This window comes from Balaenoptera physalus, assembly GCF_965194825.1.
Source record: "Balaenoptera physalus genome assembly, chromosome: 21".
Taxonomy (NCBI): Eukaryota; Metazoa; Chordata; class Mammalia; order Artiodactyla; family Balaenopteridae; genus Balaenoptera; species Balaenoptera physalus.
Window position 1 is genome coordinate 8996011 of NC_138902.1, and position 21151 is coordinate 9017161.

The following is a 21151-nucleotide window of genomic DNA, read 5'->3' on the forward strand; positions in this document are numbered from 1 at the left end:
GGCTGTCACAAATGAAGCTTTGTATGGGCGTGTGCTTGGGTGAACACCTGGAGTGGAATGGCTGGGTCCCATGGTAGGTTTAGATACTATTCAATACATTTATGCTTATTACCAATTTTGGCTTAATTTTTGTATATGGTGCAAGTGCAAGGTATGGATTGTAGGGGTTTTTTGTTTATTGGGGTAGGCATATAGAATGATCCAGCACCATTTGTTGAAATTATCTTTTCTCCACTGAAATGCATTTTACAACTTCGTTGAAAATCAGTTGTCTTTATGAGTCTTATTTCTGGATGTCAGCTGTTACACTGATCTGTATCGTGACACCAGTAATACCCCATCTTGATTATTGCAGCTTTAAAGAAGTGTTGAAGCCACGTAATGTAAACCCTCCATCTTTTTTCTATTTCAAAGTTGTTTTAACTGTTTAGGTCCTTTGCATTACCTACCATATGAGTTTTAGAATCAGCTCATCAATTTCTACAAAACAAAACCTGCTGGGATTTTGACTGGGATTGCATTAAATCTATACATCAACTTGGGAGAATTAATAACTTAATATTGAGTTTTCCATCCATTTATTTAGGTCTTCTTTAATTTCTCTCATCAGTGTTTTATAGTTTTCAGTGTACATGTTTTTTATATCTATTGTCAGATTTATCCTAAGTATTTCTTTTTTTTTATGCTGTTGTAAATGGTATTGTTTTTTAATTTTAATTTCCAGTTTCATGTTAGCACATAGAGATACAATTGAACTATCTTTTGGTTTACTTAATTTTCTCTGTTTTTTTTTGTTGTTTTGATTTCTATTTCACTGATATCCATTCTGATCATTATTTCCTTTCTTCAACTTACTTTAGTTTTCATTTGCTCTTTTTCTAGTTTCTCAAGGTAAAAACTTAGGTTATTAGTTTAAAACCTTTCTTACTTTCTACTATAGGCCTTTAGTGCTAAAGATTTCCTTCTCATTACTACCTTAGCTGCATTGTACAGATTTTTATATGCTATGTTTCTCTTCTCATCCAGTTCAGAATATTTTCTGATTTTCATTTTCATTTCAGCTTTGACTCATGGGTTATTTAAAAGTGTGTTATTTACTTTTTAAGATTTGAGAATTTTCCAAGAACTTTTCTGTTAGTGATTTCTAATTTAATTCCATCATAGTTAGAGAACATGTTTTGTATGGCAGGAATCCTTTTGAATTTATTGAGATTTGTTTTATGGCCTAGGATAATGTCTATCTTGGTAAATATTTTGTGTGCACTTGAAAAGAATTTTCAAGAATTCCGCCGATGTTAGCTGTAGTGTTCTATAAATGTTGATTAGATGAAGTTAGTTGAGAGTGCGCTTTAAGTCTTCTAGAGCATTACTGATTTTTCTATCTACTTTTCCTATCAGTTATTGAGAGAGAGATGTTGAAATCTGACTATAATTATGGACTTGTCTATTTCTGCTTGTAGTTTTTGCTTTATCCATTTTGAAACTATTATTAGGTGCATAAATTTTTATACTCAATATGTCTTTTTGATGAATTGATCCACCCTTTGTCATGAAATGATCCTCTTTATCTCTGCCAATTTACTCTAATCTAAAATCTACTTTGTTATTGTTATAGACACTTCACCTTTCTCCTAATTAATGTTAATATGTCTTTTTACATCTTTGTACTTTTTCTTTCATCTTCTTATTTTTAACTTACTTGTGTCTTTATATTTAAAGTGGATTTCTTGTAGGGAGCACATATTGGGTCTTCCTTTTTATCCAACCTGACAATCTCTGCCTTTTAATTCTGTCTTTAAGCCATTTACATTTAGTATGATTATTGATCTGATTAGGTTTAAAATTTACCTTCTTGCTATTTGTTTTCTATTTGTCCTCTCTATTCTTCATTCCTTTTTTTTCTGCCTTCTTTTGGAACAATTGGGTATTTTTTATGATTCCATTTTATCTCCTTTGTTGACTTACTTGTTATAACTCATTTGTGTTATGTTAGTGGTTGCTTTAGGATTTATAGTATACTTCTTTAATTTATCACACTTTAATTTCAAGTGATATTATACTCCTTCAGGTATAATAGCATAAGAACCTTCAGTAGTATACTTCCATTTCATCCTTCTAGATTTTATGCTAGTACACTTTAATTCTACATTTGCTATAAGCCCACAATATATTGTTGTTTTTACTTTAAGCAGTGAATTATCTTTTAAAGAGAATTGTATAATAAGAAAAAAATGGCCTTTTGTATTTTCCATTACAGTTACCATTTATGGTGCCTTTTTTCTTTTGTGTACATCCAGAATTCTATTTTGTATAATTTCCTTCTGTTTTGATGGATGCCCTTCAATATTTCTTGTACTGAAAATCTACTGATGATGAATTCTTTCAACTTTTATATATCTGAAAAAGTCTACTTTGCCACCATTTTTGAAAGAAATTTTCACTGGGTGTTTTCTTTCAGTTGTTTAAAAGGTTGTTCCACTTTCCTTTACCTTGTATTTTTTTCTATATTAGTTGTCTATAGCTACATAACAATTAACCCAAAGTTGGCTGCATAGAAAAACAGTTTCTTTTGTTTAAGAATGCAGGTGCAGCCTAGCTGGTGCTTCTGGCTAAGGTCTCTCACAAGGCTGCAGTCCAGGTGCCTGCCAGGGCTGTAGTTATCTTGAAGCTGCACTGGGGGAGGATATACTTCCAAGTGTACTCATATAGCTGTTAGAAGGCTTCAGGTCCTTACTGGTGGCCAGAGACATCAGTCCCTTGCCATGTGGACCTCTCTATAGCACAGCTCACAACATGGCAGTTTGCTTCCCTCAGAGTGGGGACTCTGAGAGACATAAAGATGGGGGGAGGGGGGAAACATGTTGGAAGTCACAGCCTTGTAACCTGACATGACATCCCATCCTTTTGCTGCTTCTCATGATACATTCTGGGTTCACTCTGGCTTATGGCATCAGAAGACATGTACTAGGAGGCTGAGAGCACAGACTTCAGAGCCAGACCACCTGGTTCAGATTCTAACTGCACCACTTTACTGACTCTGTAACCTTGGACAAGTTATTTAACCTCTCATTATCTCTGTCTCCTCCTGTGTAAAATGAGGATGATAGTAGTAACTACTTTATAGGGTGAGAGAGTTATACACGTGAAATAAGAGAACAGTGGCTGACTCATAGCAAGCACTGTGTGTGATAGCTATCACAATTCACAGCATGTTTTTGAAGAACAAAATATTGGAAACCAGCTATACATTCATGTTTTGGAGGATAGATAAATGTATCATTGTCATACAATTGTATGCTGTATAACCAATAAGAGGATCTAGATCTGTTATAATAGAGACAGATCACAGAAATAATGTTGAGTGAAAAAAAGGCACATAAGTTTTAGACACTTTGACTATGACAGTATGTTAAATTTGTAATTTTTAATTAACAGACTTTTAATATCAAAAAAATCTAATGAATATAAAATTCTATTTATATAATCCCAAATTTATTTATAATCCTGTCAAATTATATAGCCCTATATACATGTCCTTCCATGCCTGTGTATACACATCTATGTCATTCTTGTTTCACTTTTCCATACAGTGGGCTTGGCATAATTTTCATGTCAATGCTATTTTTTTGCAGAACAGATTTCTGTAAGTGGGACTAGGATACTCAGTTTTAGGACTAACCATTATCTGAGCCTTCAGCGACTCATAACCTTTTTGCTGGTAGAGGGTCTTGCCTGGATGTTGATGGCTGCTGACTGATCTGGGTGGTGGTTACTGAAGTTGGGGTGTCGGTGGCAATTTCTTAAAATAAAACAACAGTGAAGTTTGCCACATCCCTTGACTCTTCCTTTTGTGAACAATTTGTAGCATGCGGTGCTGCTTGATAGCATTTTACCCACAGTAGAATGTCTGTCAAAATTGGAGTCATTCCTCTCAAACCCTGCTGCTGCTTTATCAACTCAGTTGATGTCATATTCTGAATTCTTTGTTGTCTTTTCAACAATCATCACAGCATCTTCACCAGGAGTAGATTCCATCTCAGGAAACCAGGATCTGTGGTTGGCTGCACCCACAGATGCAGAACCAGGGATGCTGAGAGTCGACTCTAAGATTATATGCGGGTTTTCTACTGGACGGGAGTCGGCACCCCAACCCTTGGGTTGTTCAAGGGTCAAATGTAATTATTTTTTCCTTTGGGCTTCTGGTTTTAGTCTCGTGTTTTTCACCATTTTACTCCAATTCTGTTTTCCTCCTTAAACTATTTTTTATTGTAAAATATAATACAAAAACAGGAAAGTACATAGTATGAACATGTAGTCTTACAAGTTGTCATATAGTGAACAACAATGTAACCGCATCCGGGCAGGATTAAACATTGCAAGTGCCTGAGAATCTCCACACATTTCCCTTCTCAAGCTCCTCCTTCCCCAGAGGTAACCACTAGCCTGACTGCTATGGTAATGATTCCCTTTTTTGTTTAGGGTTTTACCATTAAGTAAAAACAACATGGTATGACGTTGCCTGTTCCTAAACTTTGTGTAAATAGAATTATACAGTCTGGCTTCCTTTGCTCAGCATTTTGTTTATACAGTCATCCTTGTTATCATATGAGCTCCAGTTAATTTATTTCATTTTTGCATAGAATTCCATTATATGACAATATACATTGTACCCTTGATGAGTATTTTGGTTGTTTCCTATTTGTGGCTATTCCAGACAATGTTGCCAACATTGTTCATATATTCTGATGCATCAGAGTATGCGTTTCTTTGGGGACGTACCTAAGAATAGACTTACTGGGTCATTAGGATAGGTATCTTCAACTTTCCTACATAATGCCAAACTTTTCCCAAAGCAGAGTAGTCATTTGGAACCATCAAGCTTTTTCATTTTTGCCAATGTAATGGGTGGGTAGTGGTATATAAAAATGTCTTTAATTTGCATTTTCCTGATTACTGAGATTGGTCACTTTGTCATGTATTTATTTGCCATTTGGGTTTCTTCCTTTGTGCAGAATATGTTCCAACCAATTTGCTATTTTAGGTCATCTGTATTTTTATTTGTAGGAATCTAGTACATATTTTGGATTTAAGCCCTCTGTGGTTTTGCCTTCAACTGTCTTCTTGGTGTATTCTGACAAATAGAAAGTTCTTAATTTTAACATATCAGGTGTCAGGTTTATCATTTTTTCTTGTATTATTTATTTTCTGTCTTGTTTAAGAAATTTTTTCTAACTCTAAAGGCTGGAGATTTCCTCCTATATTATCATCTAAGATATTTATCTTTTGCATCTCATATTTCAGTATATAGTATGAGGTAAGGATGCAATTTTGTTCTTTCTTTTTTTTTTTTCTGGTATTGATGCCTAATTGTCCCAGCACCATTATTCAGAACACTAGATTTTTCTCACTTCTCTGCAGTGAAGGTTTTGTCAAGTCTCAAGCATCCATATATATTCATAGATATGTTTGTGAGTTCTCCACTGTGTTCTGTTACTTGCTTTGTTTATTTCTGTGGCAATATCACACTCTCTTAAATCACTTCAGCTAAAGTATTAGAATTAATAGAAGTTAGGACTTACCAGGTGGCGCAGTGGTTAAGGATCCACCTGCTAGTGCAGGGGACACGGGATCGATCCCTGGTCTGGGAAGATCCCACATGCTGAGGAGCACCTAAGCCCGTGCGCCACAGTTACTAAGCCTGTGCGCCCTAGAGCCCACGCACTGCAACTACTGAGCCCGTGTGCTGCAACTACTGAAGCCCGCGCGCCTAGAGCCTGTGCTCTGCAACAAGAGAAGCTGCCGCAATTGAGAAGCCCATGCACCGCAATGAAGAGTAGCCCCCGCTTGCCGCAACTAGAGAAAGCCCGCGCGCAGCAACGAAGACCCAACAGAGCCAAGAAAAATTAATAGAAGTTAGGAAAGTGGCTAGATATTAAAATCAATTTTACTTATGTATACCAGAAACAGAAGAGACAACTCTAACAGCATACCTAGAAGCTGTAAAACCTCATGAGAGACAATAAAAAACTAAATAAAAAGAGATATGCCATGTTCATGGATTGGAAGATTTAATATACTAGAGTCATCAGTTATCCCAACATTGATCTACAGCTTTATTACAATCCCAATCAATCTCAATGAGATGGTGGTTTGTTGGTTTGTTGTTTTGAATTTTATTTTATTTTTTAAACAGCAGGTTCTTATTAGTTATCCATTTTATACATATTAATGTATACATGTCAATCCCAATCTCCCAATTCATCCCACCACCACCCCCCCACCCACCGCTGCTTTCCCCCCTTGGTGTCCATACATTTGTTCTCTACATCTGTGTCTCTATTTCTGCCTTGCAAGCCGGTTCATCTGTACCATTTTTCTAGGTTCCACATATATGCATTAATACACGATATTTGTTTTTCTCTTTCTGACTTACCTCACTCTGTATGACAGGCTCTAGATCCATCCACGTCTCTACAAATGACCCAATTTCATTCCTTTTTATGGCTGAGTAATATTCCATTGTATATGTGTACCATATCTTCTTTATCCATTCGTCTGTCAGTGGGCATTTAGGTTGCTTCTATGACCTGGCTATTGTAAATAGTGCTGCAGTGAACACTGGGGTGCATGTGTCTTTTTGAATTATGGTTTTCTCTGGGTATATGCCCAGTAGTGGGATTGCTCAGTCATATGGTAATTCTATTTTTAGATTTTTAAGGAACCTCCATACTGTTCTCCATAGTGGCTGTATCAGTTGACATTGCCATCACCAGTGCAAGAGGGTTCCCTTTTCTCCACACCCTCTCCAGCATTTGTTGTTGGTAGATTTTCTGATGATGCCCATTGTAACTGGTGTGAGGTGATACCTCACTGTAGTTTTGATTTGCATTTCTCTAATAATTGGTGATGTTGAGCAGCTTTTCATGTGCCTCTTGGCCATCTGTATGTCTTCTTTGGAGAAATGTTTATTTAGGTCTTCTGCCTAAATTTTTGAATTGGGTTGTTTGTTTTTTTAATATTGAGCTGTATGAGCTGATTATATATTTTGGAGATTAATCCTTTGTCCGTTGATTCATTTGCAAATATTTTCTACCATTCTGAGGGTTGTCTTTTCGTCTTGTTTGTAGTTTCCTTTGCTTTGCAAAAGCTTTTAAGTTTCATTAGGTCCCATTTGTTTATTTTTGTTTTTATTTCCATTACTCTAGGAGGTGGATAAAAAAAATCTTGCTGTAATTTATGTCAAAGAGTGTTCTTCCTATGTTTTCCTCTAAGAGTTTTAGAGTGATGTTACATTTAGATCTCTAATCCATTTTTAGTTTATTTTTGTGTATGGTGTTAGGGAGTGTTCTAACTTCATTCTTTTACATGTACCTGTCCAGTTTTCCCAGCACCACTTATTGAAGAGACTGTCTTTTCTCCATTGTATATCCTTGCCTCCTTTGTCATAGATAAGTTGACCATAGGTGTGTGGGTTTATCTCTGGGCTTTCTATTCTGTTCCATTGATCTATATTTCTGTTTTTGTGCCAGTACCATACTGTCTTGATTACTGTAGCTTTGTAGTATAGTCTGAAGTCAGGGAGTCTGATTCCTCCAGCTCCGTTTTTTTCCCTCAAGACTGCTTTGGCTATTTGGGGTCTTCTGTGTCTCCATACAAATTTTAAGATGTTTTGTTCTAGTTCTTTAAAAAATGTCACTGGTAATTTGATAGGGATTGCATTGAATCTGTGATTGCTTTGGGTAGTATAGTCATTTTCACAATATTGATTCTTCCAATCCAAGAACATGTTCTATCTCTCCAACTGTTTGTGTCATCTTTGATATCTTTCATCAGTGTCTTATAGTTTTCTGAGTACAGGTCTTTTAGCTCCTAAGGTAAGTTTATTCCTAGGTATTTTATTCTTTTTGTTGCAATGGTGAATGGGATTGTTTCCTTAATTTCTCTTTCTGATCTTTCGTTGTTAGTGTATAGGAATGCAGGAGATTTCTGTGCATTAATTTTGTATCCTGCAGCTTTACCAAATTCATTGATTAGCTCTAGTTGTTTTCTGGTAGCATCTTTAGGATTCTCTATGTATAGTATCATGTCATCTGCAAACAGTGAGAGTTTTACTTCTTCTTTTCCAATTTGGATTCCTTTTATTTCTTTTTCTTCTCTGATTGCCGTGGCTAGGACTTGCAAAACTATGTTGAATACTAGTGGCGAGAGTGGATATCCTTGTCTTGTTCCTGATCTTAGAGGAAATGCTTTCAGTGTTTCACCATTGAGAATGATGTTTGCTGTGGGTTTGTCGTATATAATCTTTATCATGTTAAAGTAGGTTCCCTCTATGCCCACTTTCTGGAGAGTTTTTATCATAAATGGTGTTGAATTTTGTCAGAAGCTTTTTCTGTATCTATTGAGATGATCATATGGTTTTCCTTCTTCAATTTGTTAATATGGTGTATCCCATTGATTGACTTGCGTATATTGAAGAATCCTTGCATCCCTGGGATAAATCCCATTTGATCCTTTTAATGTGTTGTTGGATTCTGTTTGCTAGTATTTTGTTGAGGATTTTTGCATCTATATTCATCAGTGATATTGGTCTGTGATTTTCTTTTTTTGTACTATCTTTGTCTGGTTTTGGTATCAGGGTGATGGTGGCCTCATAGAATGAGTTTGGGAGTGTTCCTTCCTCTGCAATTTTTTGGAAGAGTTTAAGAAGGATGGGTGTTAGCTCTTCTCTAAATGTTTGATAGAATTCACCTGTGAAGCCATCTGGTCCTGGACTTTTGTTTGTTGCAAGATTTTTAATCACAGTTTTAATTTCATTATTTGTGATTGGTCTTCATATTTTCTGTTTCTTCCTGGTTCACTCTTGGAAGGTTATACCCTTCTAAGAATCTGTCCATTTCTTCCAGGTTGTCTGTTTTATTGGCATGGAGTTGCTTGTATTAGTCTCTTAGGATGCTCTGTATTTCTGCGGTGTCTGTTGTAACTTCTCCTTTTTCATTTCTAATTTTATTGATTTGAGTCCTCTCCCTCTTTTTCTTGATGAGTCTGGCTAAAGAGTTATCAATTTTATTTATTTTCTCAAAGAAGCAGCTTTTAGTTTTACTGATCTTTGCTATTGTTTTCTTTATTTCTATTTCATTTATTAATGCTCTGATCTTTATGATTTCCTTCCTTCTACTGACTTTGGGTTTTGTTTGTTCTTTCTCTGGTTCCTTTAGGTGTAAGGTTAGATTATTTGAGACTTTTCTTGTTTCTTGAGGTAGGTTTGTATTGCTATAAACTTCCCTCTTAGAACTGCTTTTGCTGCATCCAGTAGGTTTTGGATCATTGTGTTTCCTTTGTAATTTGTCTCTAGGTATTTTTTGATTTCCTCTTTGATTTCTTCAGTGATCACTTGGTTATTTAGTAACGTACTGTTTAGCCTCCATATGTTTGTGTTTTTTACGTTTTTTTCCAATAGCGTTGTGGTCGGAAAAGAGGCTTGATACGATTTCAATTTTCTTAAATTTACCAAGCTTGGTTTGTGACCCAAGATGTGATCTATCCTGGAGAATGTTCCATGTGCACTTGAGAAGAAAGTGTAATCTCCTGTTTTTGGATGGAATGCCCTATAAATATCAATTAAATCTATGTGGTCTTTGTGTCATTTAAAGCTTGTGTTTCCTTATTAATTTTCTTTTGGATGATCTGTCTGTTGGTATGAGGTGCTAATATCCCACACTATTATTGTGTTACTGTCAATTTCCTCTTTTATAGCTGTTAGCAGTTGCCGTATGTATTGAGGTGCTCCTGTGTTGGGTGCATATATATTTATAATTGTTCTATTTTCTTCTTGGATTGATCCCTTGATCATTATGTAGTGTCCTTCCTTGTCTCTTGTAACATTCTTTATTTTAAAGTCTATTTTATCTGATATGAGTATTGCTACTCCAGCTTTCTTTTGATTTCCATTTGCATGGAATATCTTTTTCCATCCCCTCACTTTCAGTCTGTATGTGTCCCTAGGTCTGAAGTGGGTCTCTTGTAGACAGAATATATATGGGTCTTGTTTTTTTAACCATTGAGCGAGCCTGTGTCTTTCGGTTGGAGCATTTAATCCATTCACGTTTAAGGTAATTATCGATATGTATGTTCCTATTACCATTTCCTTTAGCATTTGTTGTAGAGCTGGTTTGGTGGTGCTAAATTCTCTTAGCTTTTGCTTGTCTGTAAAGCTTTTGTTTTCTCCATTGAGTCTAAATGAGATCCTTGCCGGGTAATCTTGGTTGTAGGTTCTTCCCTTTCATCACTTTAAGTATATCATGCCACTCCCTTCTGGCTTGTAGAGTTTCTGCTGAGAAATCAGCTGTTAACCTTATGGGAGTTCCCTTGGATGTTATTTGTCATTTTCCCTTATTGCTTTCAATAATTTTTCTTTGTCTTTAATTTTTGTCAGTTTGATTACTATGTGTCTCGGTGTGTTTCTCCTTGTGTTTATCCTGCCTGGGACTCTCTGTGCTTCCTGGACTTGGGTGGCTATTTCCTTTCCCATGTTAGGGAAGTTTTCAACTATAATCTCTTCAAATATTTTCTTGGGTCCTTTCTCTCTCTCTTCTCCTTCTGGGACCCCTATAATGCGAATGTTGTTGCATTTAATGTTGTCCCAGAGGTCTCTTAGGCTGTCTTCATTTCTTTTCATTCTTTTTTCTTTATTCTGTTCCACGGCAGTGAATTCTGCCATTCTGTCTTCCAGGTCACTTATCTGTTCTTCTGCCTCAGTTATTCTGCTAGTGATTCCTTCTAGTGTATTTTTCATTTCAGTTATTGTATTGTTCATGTCTGTTTGTTTGTTCTTTTAATTCTTCTAGGTGTTTGTTCTTTAATTCTTCTAGGTGTTTGTTAAACATTTCTTGCATCTTCTCAATCTTTGCCGCCATTCTTTTTCCGAGGTCCTGGATCATCTTCACTATCATTATTCTGAATTCTTTTTCTGGAAGGTTGCCTATCTCCACTTCATTTAGTTGTTTTTCTGGGGTTTTATCTTGTTCCTTCATCTGGTACATAGCCCTCTGCCTTTTCATCTTGTCGATCTTTCTGTGAATGTGTTTTTTTTTCCCACAGGCTGCAGGATTGTAGTTCTTCTTGCTTCTGCTGTCTGCCCTCTGGTGGATGTGGCTATCTAAGAGGCTTGTGCAAGTTTCCTGATGGGAGGGACTGGTGGTGGGTAGAGCTGGGTGTTGCTCTGGTGGGCAGAGCTCAGTAAAACTTTAATCCGCTTGTCTGCTCATGGCTGGGGCTGGGTTCCCTCCCTGTTGGTTGTTTGGCCTGAGGCGACCCAACACTGGAGGCTACCCAGCTCTTTGGTGGGGCTCATGTTGGACTCTGGGAGGGCTCACGCCAAGGAGTACTTCCCAGAATTTCTCCTGCCAGTGTCCTTGTCCTCACAGTGAGCCACAGCCTCCCCCCGCCTCTGCAGGAGACCCTCCAACACTAGCAGGTAGGTCTGGTTCAGTATCCTATGGGGTCACTGCTCCTTCCCCTGGGTCCCGACGCACACACTACTTTGTATGTGCCCTCCAAGAGTGGAGTGTCTGTTTCCCCCAGTCCTGTCAAAGTCCTGCCATGAAATCCCGCTAGCCTTCAAAGTCTGACTCTCTGGGAATTCCTCTTCCCGTTGCCAGACCCCCAGGTTGGTAAGCCTGATGTGGGGCTGAGAACCTTCACTCCAATGCATGGACTTCTGTGGTATAAGTGTTCTCCAGTTTGTGAGTCTCCCACCCAGCAGTTATGGGATTTGATTTTATTGTGATCGCGCCCCTCCTATCCTCTCATTGCGGCTTCTTTTTCTTTGTATGTGAGGTATCTTTTTTGGTGAGTTCCAGTGTCTTCCTGTCAATGATTGTTCACCAGTTAGTTGTGATTCTGGTGCTCTCGCAGGAGGGAGTCAGCGCACATCTTTCTACTCCGCCATCTTGAACCAATCACTCCACTGCCTTGTGCCTCTGTCTTACTTATGACTGGGCTCCACTCAGCCACTGCTTTACTGTCTGTTATGACTGTCCTGACCCAGCTGGGCATAGCCTCAGGTGCTTTGTGGTGGTGGAGCCAAAAGACAAACACAGGCTCCTGGTTCTGGTTCTCGATTAACGAGTCTTCATGTGCTCTCACCCTTCCTGCCCTCCCCTTCTGTTTTCTCCCTCTCTGTCTAGCTCACAGGTTTCTAGTACTAGCTCCTGGAGTGCAACCAGGGCCCTGAAAGTACCAACCCCCCTGATTGTACCCAAGAGAGAAAATGTTGAAGCTTAAAGAGCATTGGGGGAAGTTGAAAGCTCAAGCGTTTAATACAATCCCCAGGCACCTAATAATTATCAAACTTACGGGTAAATCTCTGGAAGAGTGCAGTCAAACTGAGAGCATCATGTAGCTAGTGACAGCCATACCAATGAAAAGCTCATATCAATAATTCCTAAAAAGTCAAAAATAGATGATGAATCATATGCATGAACGAGGTAAATTTTGTGATAGGTAAAATATACCTCAATAAAAAACTGATGAACAATTTGCACTACAACTTATATCACTTGTTAAGTAGTTTTATTTACACACACACTGTGATTTAGTTTATTTGTACAATAAATGGTAATTTAAAAAAAATTGTTCATTGATTGGTTGATTTCTGTATTTAGCACAACATACTGATTGCTGATCAACCCTGCCTATGCTCTCCCACTAGCGTTGTGGCATCTTAACATCCCCAGGAACCCTGATGACAAAGCAGCAGTCTGTACCATGGACTCATTGAGCCGTCATTTTCAACCTGGGCTGCACCTTACAATTATGGGGGGAGCTTTTAAAGTATGCTGATGCCAAGCCCTCAGCCAATGAAATTAGAATCCCTGAGGCTGGGGCTTAGTCACTGGAGTTTCATTAAAACTGTCCACGTGATTCTAAGATGCAGCCAGGGTTAAGAAATACTGGACAGAGGAAGGCATCCTTTGAAACTGGGGAGGCAGGCATGGGTTTCATGTGTGTCCATCTCCTTACTGTCACCCTTCTCCATGTTCTGTATCAAGTGTGTCAGGCCTGGCTCAGGTTCTCACTTGTAAAGTGGAGAATCAACAATTGCCCTGCTTCTCCATAGGGTTTTTCTGTCTCAAATGAGACAGCATTTGTGTGTCCTTACGGATATTCGTCCAGGTCCCATGTGTCCCTCCTCTGGGGTGATGACTTTCTTCTACCCTGTCTTACAATTTCCCTTCTCTGACTTTCATTTTTCTGATCGTATTTTCACCAAGCATCTGTAGACTGCTTCTGATATCCTCAGGGATTGGTAAGAAGGCAGGAGTGTTGGTGCACAATTCGAAGCACATCGCAAGGATCTAGAAGACAATGACAGGTTTAGAACATCCATGTGCTGACAGGTATCCAGCTGTCATGAAGGAGGATCAGCCAGTCTTTTTTACTCAGATTGTATTCTTATTTGCACTGGTTTGATGGGAGAGCTAATGGAGTGTACGGTACCTATCTTGAAATAGTGGCAGCAGTCATTGATTTTCCTTTCCTATAACTGACAACTTTAAAGAATATGTTCTGGGGGCTTCCCTGGTGGCGCAGTGGTTGAGAATCTGCCTGCCAATGCAGGAGACACGGGTTCAAGCCCTGGTCTGGGAAGATCCCACATGCTGCGGAGCAACTGGGCCCGTGAGCCACAATTACTGAGCCTGCGCGTCTGGAGCCTGTGCTCCGCAACAAGAGAGGCCGCGATAATGAGAGGCCCGCGCACCGCGATGAAGAGCGGCCCCCGCTTGCCGCAACTAGAGAGAGCCCTCGCGCAGAAACAAAGACCCAACACAGCCATAAATAAATAAATAAATAAATAAATAAATAAAAAGAATATGTTCTGGGACTTCCCTGGTGGCGCAGTGGTTAAGAATCTGCCCGCCAATGCAGGGGACATGGGTTCGAGCCCTGGTCCAGGAGGTCCCACATGCCACAGAGAAACCAAGCCTGTGTGCCACAACTTCTGAGCCTGCGTGCTAGAGCCCGCAAGCCACAACTACTGAGCCCATGTGCCACAATTACTGAAGCCCGTGTGCCTAGAGCCGGTGTTCCATAACAAGAGAAGCCACCGCAATGAGAAGCCCGTGCACTGCAACAAAGAGTAGCCCCCGCTCGCCGCAGCTAGAGAAAGCCCGTGCACAGCAACGAAGACCCAACACAGCCAGAAATAAAAAATAAATAAGTAAATTTATTTTTAAAAAAATATGTTCTGTGATTTAGAGTTTGGAGAAGTTATTACGTTATTGCGGTTTGGAGAGATACATATCAAAGGATCAGCAAGGACAGAGAAGCTGTATTGAAGCCCAGAAAAATCTACATCCATTCAATACTAAAATTTGCCAAATAAGTATGACTCTGTTTTTTTTTTTTTTCTTTTAAAGCCACCAGAAATATATGCATGGATGTAATCCATAGGGAAAGAACGCAGTGAACAACTGAACTAAATCAGGATTGGATGGTCAAAGGGAGTTTTGTCTACTCTGATCAAAAGGGACTCTCACCTTGGAGTCATTCTTAACTATTTTTGGGTCTTGCATCCTCCATCCAGTTAAGCTGTCAGCAAATCCTCTCAGATTAACCTTCAAAGAAGATCCAGAATCCATATACTGCTCATCACCTCCAACCGAACTGATACAGTCCATTGTTTTCCAAAATTGTTGACCATGACCCACGGTAAGAAATACACTTTACAACATGACCCATTACACCTGAACATATATAAGTTTGAAAAAAACTTCACCAAAAATCACTTTCTTCTTCTAAACAATGCACTTCTAAATAGTGCACTGTGCACTATTTTCTATTCCACTGTATTTCATTTTTTGAAATACTCATCAAACACACCAAAAAATGCTGGTCATGGAATCAGATACTAAGATGGAACTTGGGAAGCAAGGTTAGGGACAAACACCCGTGTGGTCAAACTGCAAGGCCTGTGAGGTCTCAGCCTCCCAGGCGGAAGCCGTGTGGCGCCTGTCAGTGGTCCCCGTCAGGCCGCGATGGCTGGGCCCTCATACCCCTGCCTCTTGGCAGTCCATTGTGGGCTGTGCTCAGGCCACGCAGGAGGCTGGCTGCTGACTCCACTCCCCAAAGCTGGGCAGCAGGCTCCTCCTTGGAGGAGGACTGGCGGGTCACCTTGTCCACCACAGGACCCACTAAAATGACTTTATGATCGATCAGTGAATTGTGAAGCATAATTTAAACACTTTGACCTTTTGCCCGGACTGCTACAATAGCTTTACACTCATCTGTTTCCATTCTTGCCTTTCTACTGTGTGTATTTCACACATGGTAGCCAAAGTAATCCTTTAAAAATGTAAATCACATGTCCCTCCTTTACTCAAAACCTTCCACTAATTTCCACTTAAAATCAAATCCCACAAATGTTAATTAGCACATTAAAAAATGCTCAGCATCACTAATCATTAGGGAAATACAAAGTGAAGATACCAGTTCACATTCATTCAAATGGTTATCAAAACAAAACCAGGAAACAAGCATCGGTGAGTATGGGAAGAAACTGGAACCCTTGCACAGATGCTGTGGAAAACAGTTCCCAAAAACCTAAACATAGAATTACCGTATGTCAAGCAATCCCACACTGGGTAAATACCCAAAAGTGAAAGCGGGGTCTCTAACAGGTATTTCATTATTCTCAACAGCCAAAAGGTGAAAACAACCCAAATGTTCATTAATAAATGATTGGATAAACAAAATGTGGCCTATACATATAATGGAATATTATTCAGCCTTAAAAAAGAAGGAGGGGCTTTCCTGGTGGCGCAGTGGTTGAGAATCTGCCTGCCAATGCAGGGGACATGGGTTCGAGCCCTGGTCTGGGAAGATCCCACATGCCACGGAGCAACTGGGCCCGTGAGCCACAATTACTGAGCCTGCGCGTCTGGAGCCTGTGCTCCACAACAAGAGAGGCCGTGATGGTGAGAGGCCCGCGCACCGCGATGAAGAGTGGTCCCCACTTGCCACAACTAGAGAAAGCCCTCGCACAGAAACGAAGACCCAATACAGTCATAAATAAATAAATAAATAAAAAGAACGTGAATTTCTTTAAAAAAAAAAAAAAAAAAAAAAAAGAAGGAAATTCTGACACATGTTACAACGTGGACGAACCTGGAGGACATTATGCAAACTGAAATAAGCCATACACCAAAGGACAAATACTGTATGATTCTACTTCCATGAGGACCTAGAATAGTCATACTCACGGAGGCAGAATGTAGAATAGTGGTTACAAGGGGCTGGGGTGGGGCTGGTGGGGGATGGGGAGTGTTTGATGGGGACGGAGTTTCAGTTGGGAAGATGATAAAGTTCTGGAGATGGATGGTGGCCATGGCTGCACATCAATGTGAATGTACTTAACATCACCAAACTATACACTTAAAAATGATTAAAAAGATAAGTTTCATGTTATGACTATTTTACCACAATAAAAATAATAATAAAAATCCAAATCCTTACCATGATCCCTGGCTGCTGCTTCAGTCTTATCACCCACCAGTTCCTTCCCCTCACTCACAGGCCTTCAGCCCTGCTGGCATCCTTGCCGAACCAAGACCGCACCAAGCACGTACTTCCTGTTCTCTGACTGGTATGCTTTTTCCTCTCACAGGTCTCTGCTCAAACAGCCCCTGAAAAGCCTGCCTGAAAATCTGCTGAAGGTGAAAGATAATTTTCCTTCCACCCTTCTGAGTTCTTGGTTGAAACCCCAGTAATAAAAGACAGATTAACAAGAGAAAAACAAAAAGAGGTTTATTAACATGTATACCTCGTGTATACCTAGAGAAAATAGAAAAATACCTAGAGATACCCAGAGAAAAATTAGCAACTCCCTGAGGTGGCTTCGAACTCAGGCTTAAATACCACCTTAATAAGGAAAGGGGATGGGAGATGAAGGCCTCTTGGGGGAGAGTAAAAGGTTTTTAGGAAAGATGAATGGGCCCTTAGAAGAATAGGTTGGAGATGTGACAATTTGACAAAACTTGTCAGGGTGTGGCGTCCACTTCCACTCTTGAAACTCCCAGGGAGGGGACTTAACGGCAATTGCGTTCCTTTTGGAGGGTCTGTCTTTAGAAATGTAAGGGAGTTCGGAGAAAGCTGCTCCCCACATTTACTGTTTTTCAAGTGCCAACAGCTCAAAATAACCAAAACACCAAAGCAGCATCTGTGGAGTGGCATGTCCTGTACTCCTTCCTACATACATATTTTGGGGCGTATTCTGCTATCCTCCCCTAGAATGCAAAGCCCATGACTGCAGAGTCTTTATTTTGTGCCATGAGCAAGCCCGGCATATACTAGGTAGTCAGTGTTAAACGTTTACCTTTCCTATAATGTATACCCATATTCCTTGTATAATTAGAACTTTAATTTCAAAAGACTAAAATCCTGGATTACTGAAATTCTGCGGTATAAACCCAGCATCCAAAAGAAAGAAAAAAAAAAATGTGCAAGGAATGTAAATGCCCTTGGATGGCTAACGCGGAGCACGGGCGCCAGCTGCTTATCCACGACTCCCAAGCTTCTCCCGCCGACACTAACAACTAACAACACTAGCACGTTCCGAAGCACCAGCTACAAGCGTTCGGACAGGCCTGCGGACAGGACGAGTGGGAAACCTGGGGCCCCAGGTGGCGTGATGCAGGCCGAAGCGCAGAACCGCGCCCAACAGCGACGGCCAGGCCAGGCTGCCGGCGCAGGCGCTGGGCACTCCAGCCCGCGTCTCTATGGTAGGAGCGGAAAAACCGGAAGTAGCCGCGAGAGGGGCGGGGCCAGGGGTGGGGTCTCCGCCACCTCCTCCGCTGGGAGCCGAGGAGAGATGGCGGCCGCCGACGGCGTCGGGGAGGCAGCGCAGGGCGGGGAGCCGGGTCAGCCGGAGCCGCCGCCGCCCCAGCCGCATCCCCTGCCGCCCCAGCCGCCGCCAGAAGAGGCGGCGGCGTCCCCTATGGACGACGGGTTCCTGAGCCTGGACTCGCCCACCTATGTCCTGTACAGGTAACGCCCACGGCATGGTCGCGGCGCGGGAGACCCTCCCCCGCGCGCGGCGCTGCACGGGGCGCGGCTGCGGCAGAAGCTCGCACGTCCTCGCGGTCCGGTGGCCGGGAGCGGCGGGGTGGGGCCCGCGCTGTCTCCGAGCTGGGCGGTGGAGGTTCCGGGCCCCACAGCGCTGGCCTGCTGTAGTCCGAATGCCAAAGGGCTTGGGTGCAGTCGGACCGCAAAGAAGGTCCAGATTGGCTCGCTTTAGAAACGGGGCTTCCCGTGGTTTGTTCTGCGGAAACGGAGAGAGCTAGCGTAAGATCTTTAGGGACCGGGACGTTTTCATTCAGCGTTTTCTTTCAGTGTTTTTAGCGCCCAGCATCAGCCAGGCACCGAGTTAGGCTGTAAGGATGAGACTATGAGGATTCAACTCCGTTACGCGTCCCCACGTCGCCTCGTGCTTAGTGCAAGAGATGTGCAGTGTCGGGTACTGCTGTTAACTTTCTCGCCTTTCCTCCCCATCTTTGCCACCACCCAGTCCCGTCCCCGTTAGTTCTTTGCTTTCTATTGGTCATGCTGGTTCCCCAGCTGCATTTTGAACCTGCAGAGACGACTGAGAAGTCCTTACTTTTCTCATGTCTTATTTTTTCTTCTGTAGTTCTAGGTAAACCCATTAGATGGCTGATTTGCGTAGATTGTTTATGAATTGAATGAAAGCCACTATGCAGATTTCGTTCTTGGAGTTTACTGTGTTAGTGATTTCAGTTGGTTGAGGTGACCCCATAGCCCTCAGACCTCCTCTCTGAACTGTGAAATACTCGGGTTCTTCCCTTGACTGTCCGGTTTCCCTGTGCCTAAAGGACAGCGGTACCATTCTCATGCCACTCCCCATCTAGGTCTCACACCTCGGGTAATTGTTTCCCCTGGATTTCTCCTTGTATAATGGGCACAATTTTAGGATTTGTCTAGATACCACAGAATTTTTGCTGTTAATAGCTGATGAGTACAGAGAACTGAAAAATGGGTAATAGGAAAAGAATGTAAGTAAAAGAGTGGTTAACGAAAATTTGGTCACACTGAGCAGTTTACACAGCAGTGTCTATAGGCACCCAGTGTTGCCACTGTAATTTATTTTAGCATTGATAATGAGAAGTAGTATTCATTGAATACTTACTATATGCATTTATTATATGCTACATTTATAACATATAGCATATATATTTAAGCATACAGTAATACTATATAGTACATTTAGTGTATTTCCTGTATAATATTGTATATGCTAACTGTGTGTTAGGGTATATATAGTATAATAGTATATATATAGTATAATACTATGTATTATATGCTTACTATTATGAATATTTTAAGAGTTTAACATATTATCTCACTTAAACCTCCAAGTAGCCTTCTAAGGTTGTTTGGTAATAGTATCATCTCCATTTTATAAATGAAGAAATTGAGGCCCAGAGAGGTTAAGTAACTTTCTCAGGGTCACACAGCTAGTTAAGTGGTAGAGCCAGTGTTCCACAGATTCCAGACTCTACTGACCACCTGGACCACCTCTCAGTGTACAGTAAAATGATAGTGATTACTTTTACTTTTAAATATCACTTTCTAGTTATTCAGAGTATTCAAATAAAAAATTGTTATTCAAATTTTTTTAAACTGTTGACTGACTCCAAAGAGCCTTATTAGACCAATGAATTAGATTGATTTCTAATTTAAAACTATTGTGTACTTGCTACAAAAACCTGCTTTTGCATTTATGTAAAAACTTTAAATTTGAAAACTATTGATTTATTAACTTTAATTGGAAAATTATTCATTTTATTTTTATTTTACTTAAAAGTTTAATATGTAAAACAAACGGGCAACACTTGGTCGTGAAGAATCCAACCATGGTTACATTATTTGTAAGTTAAAGTGTATTTGTTGCCTTTTTAAAAAAACATCAGATTTCTTTTTTTCCTTACATGCTTGAATATAATCGCTGAAAAATATATATATTTTCAGGGACAGAGCAGAATGGGCTGATATAGATCCAGTGCCGCAGAATGATGGCCCCAATCCAGTGGTCCAGATCATTTATAGTGAAAAATGTAAGTTTATTTTTTATTAGGGAAAGGTCTATAAGTCAAACTTAGTAGCAAAGTTGAAATTCACAACTATGTGACTAGATAGATGACAGAATTTTGTCTTATAAAGATCTAAATGACTTAAGCTAATCTTGTGGGGTTTTGTAATTTATTTTCATGATTAAAAGTTTCATTTTGTCCAAAGAATGTACATATTTTAAGTTTAAATAATGAATGTTACATTATAATACATAATAGCCACTGTGTGATTGTGCTTTTCATTTAGTGTTTAATCTGCACATGAGATACAATGTAAATGATTTACTGTTTTATTTAGAATAAATTTTGGTTGTTGAAACATGAGCATTTTGAAATATATTTTAGCTGTGAAATGTTAGGCTCAGCTGGAATATATTACTGATAGTGAGTGGATTATTTTCTTTGACAAAGTATTCTTTCATAACGAATGTGAAATGCTTTGTAAATTGAAGGCCATACAAATGTTAATTGTTAGTTGTTCTTCTAGGAAAGGGTAAACAAATAAAATGGAATGCTAGTTTTGTAGTTTTATGTATATATATTTCTTTCAGTTAAGGCTCTGTTATCCAAGATCATTCCTCTTTTACAAAAAGTGATTATTATTTTTCCTGATTGTGAGATAATGTCAAGAATGTAAAGAAAGAATAATGGTGTGAGGGTTTGCCTTATCAAATGTGAAAGTGTACTACTAAACTTAATAACATGTGGAACTGGTGCAGAAATAAATAGATTAATAAAGAAACTAAAAACAGGTCTCATTATCTCATAATATTTGATAAAAAGGACATTTCATATCTGTATGAAAAAGATGGATTAATCAAGTAATGGTTTTGTAACAACCATCTGTGGATTTGGATATAAACAGAATTGTATCCCTATCTCATATCTTACATGAAAATAAATTACAGATGAATTAAAGTCCTAAAGCAAAACTGTAAACATACTAGAGCAGGTAGAATAATCTTTCATTCTTAGGGTAAAGAAGGAATTGTTAGGCAAGATGTAAAACT

The 21151-nt window shown here is 39.8% G+C and overlaps 2 protein-coding genes across 5 annotated transcripts in view; both read left to right on the top strand.

Annotated features, from left to right (window-relative positions):
• HOOK3 (hook microtubule tethering protein 3) overlaps positions 1-17698 on the top strand; it is a 120823-nt gene extending 103125 nt beyond the window's left edge. Inside the window, exons 23-24 of one of the 4 annotated variants that reach the window (XR_014258143.1) lie at positions 14585-14709; positions 15699-15801. Coding sequence is in view for 3 of the 4 variants with exons in the window: in XM_082444225.1 (XP_082300351.1) it covers positions 16664-16766 (103 nt within the window). In the remaining variant the exon portion in view is untranslated. Of the gene's footprint in view, positions 1-14417; positions 14559-14584; positions 14710-15698; positions 15802-16663 lie in introns of those variants that run through there. The other 3 variants (XM_082444225.1, XM_082444226.1, XM_082444227.1) reach the window with 3 other exon arrangements.
• Positions 17699-17826: 128 nt separating this feature from the next.
• FNTA (farnesyltransferase, CAAX box, subunit alpha) overlaps positions 17827-21151 on the top strand; it is a 32206-nt gene continuing 28881 nt past the window's right edge. Inside the window, exons 1-2 of the mRNA XM_082444277.1 lie at positions 17827-18042; positions 20041-20126. Of these exons, the coding sequence (XP_082300403.1) occupies positions 17867-18042; positions 20041-20126 (262 nt within the window). The 5' untranslated portion in view covers positions 17827-17866. The remainder of the gene's footprint in view (positions 18043-20040; positions 20127-21151) is intronic.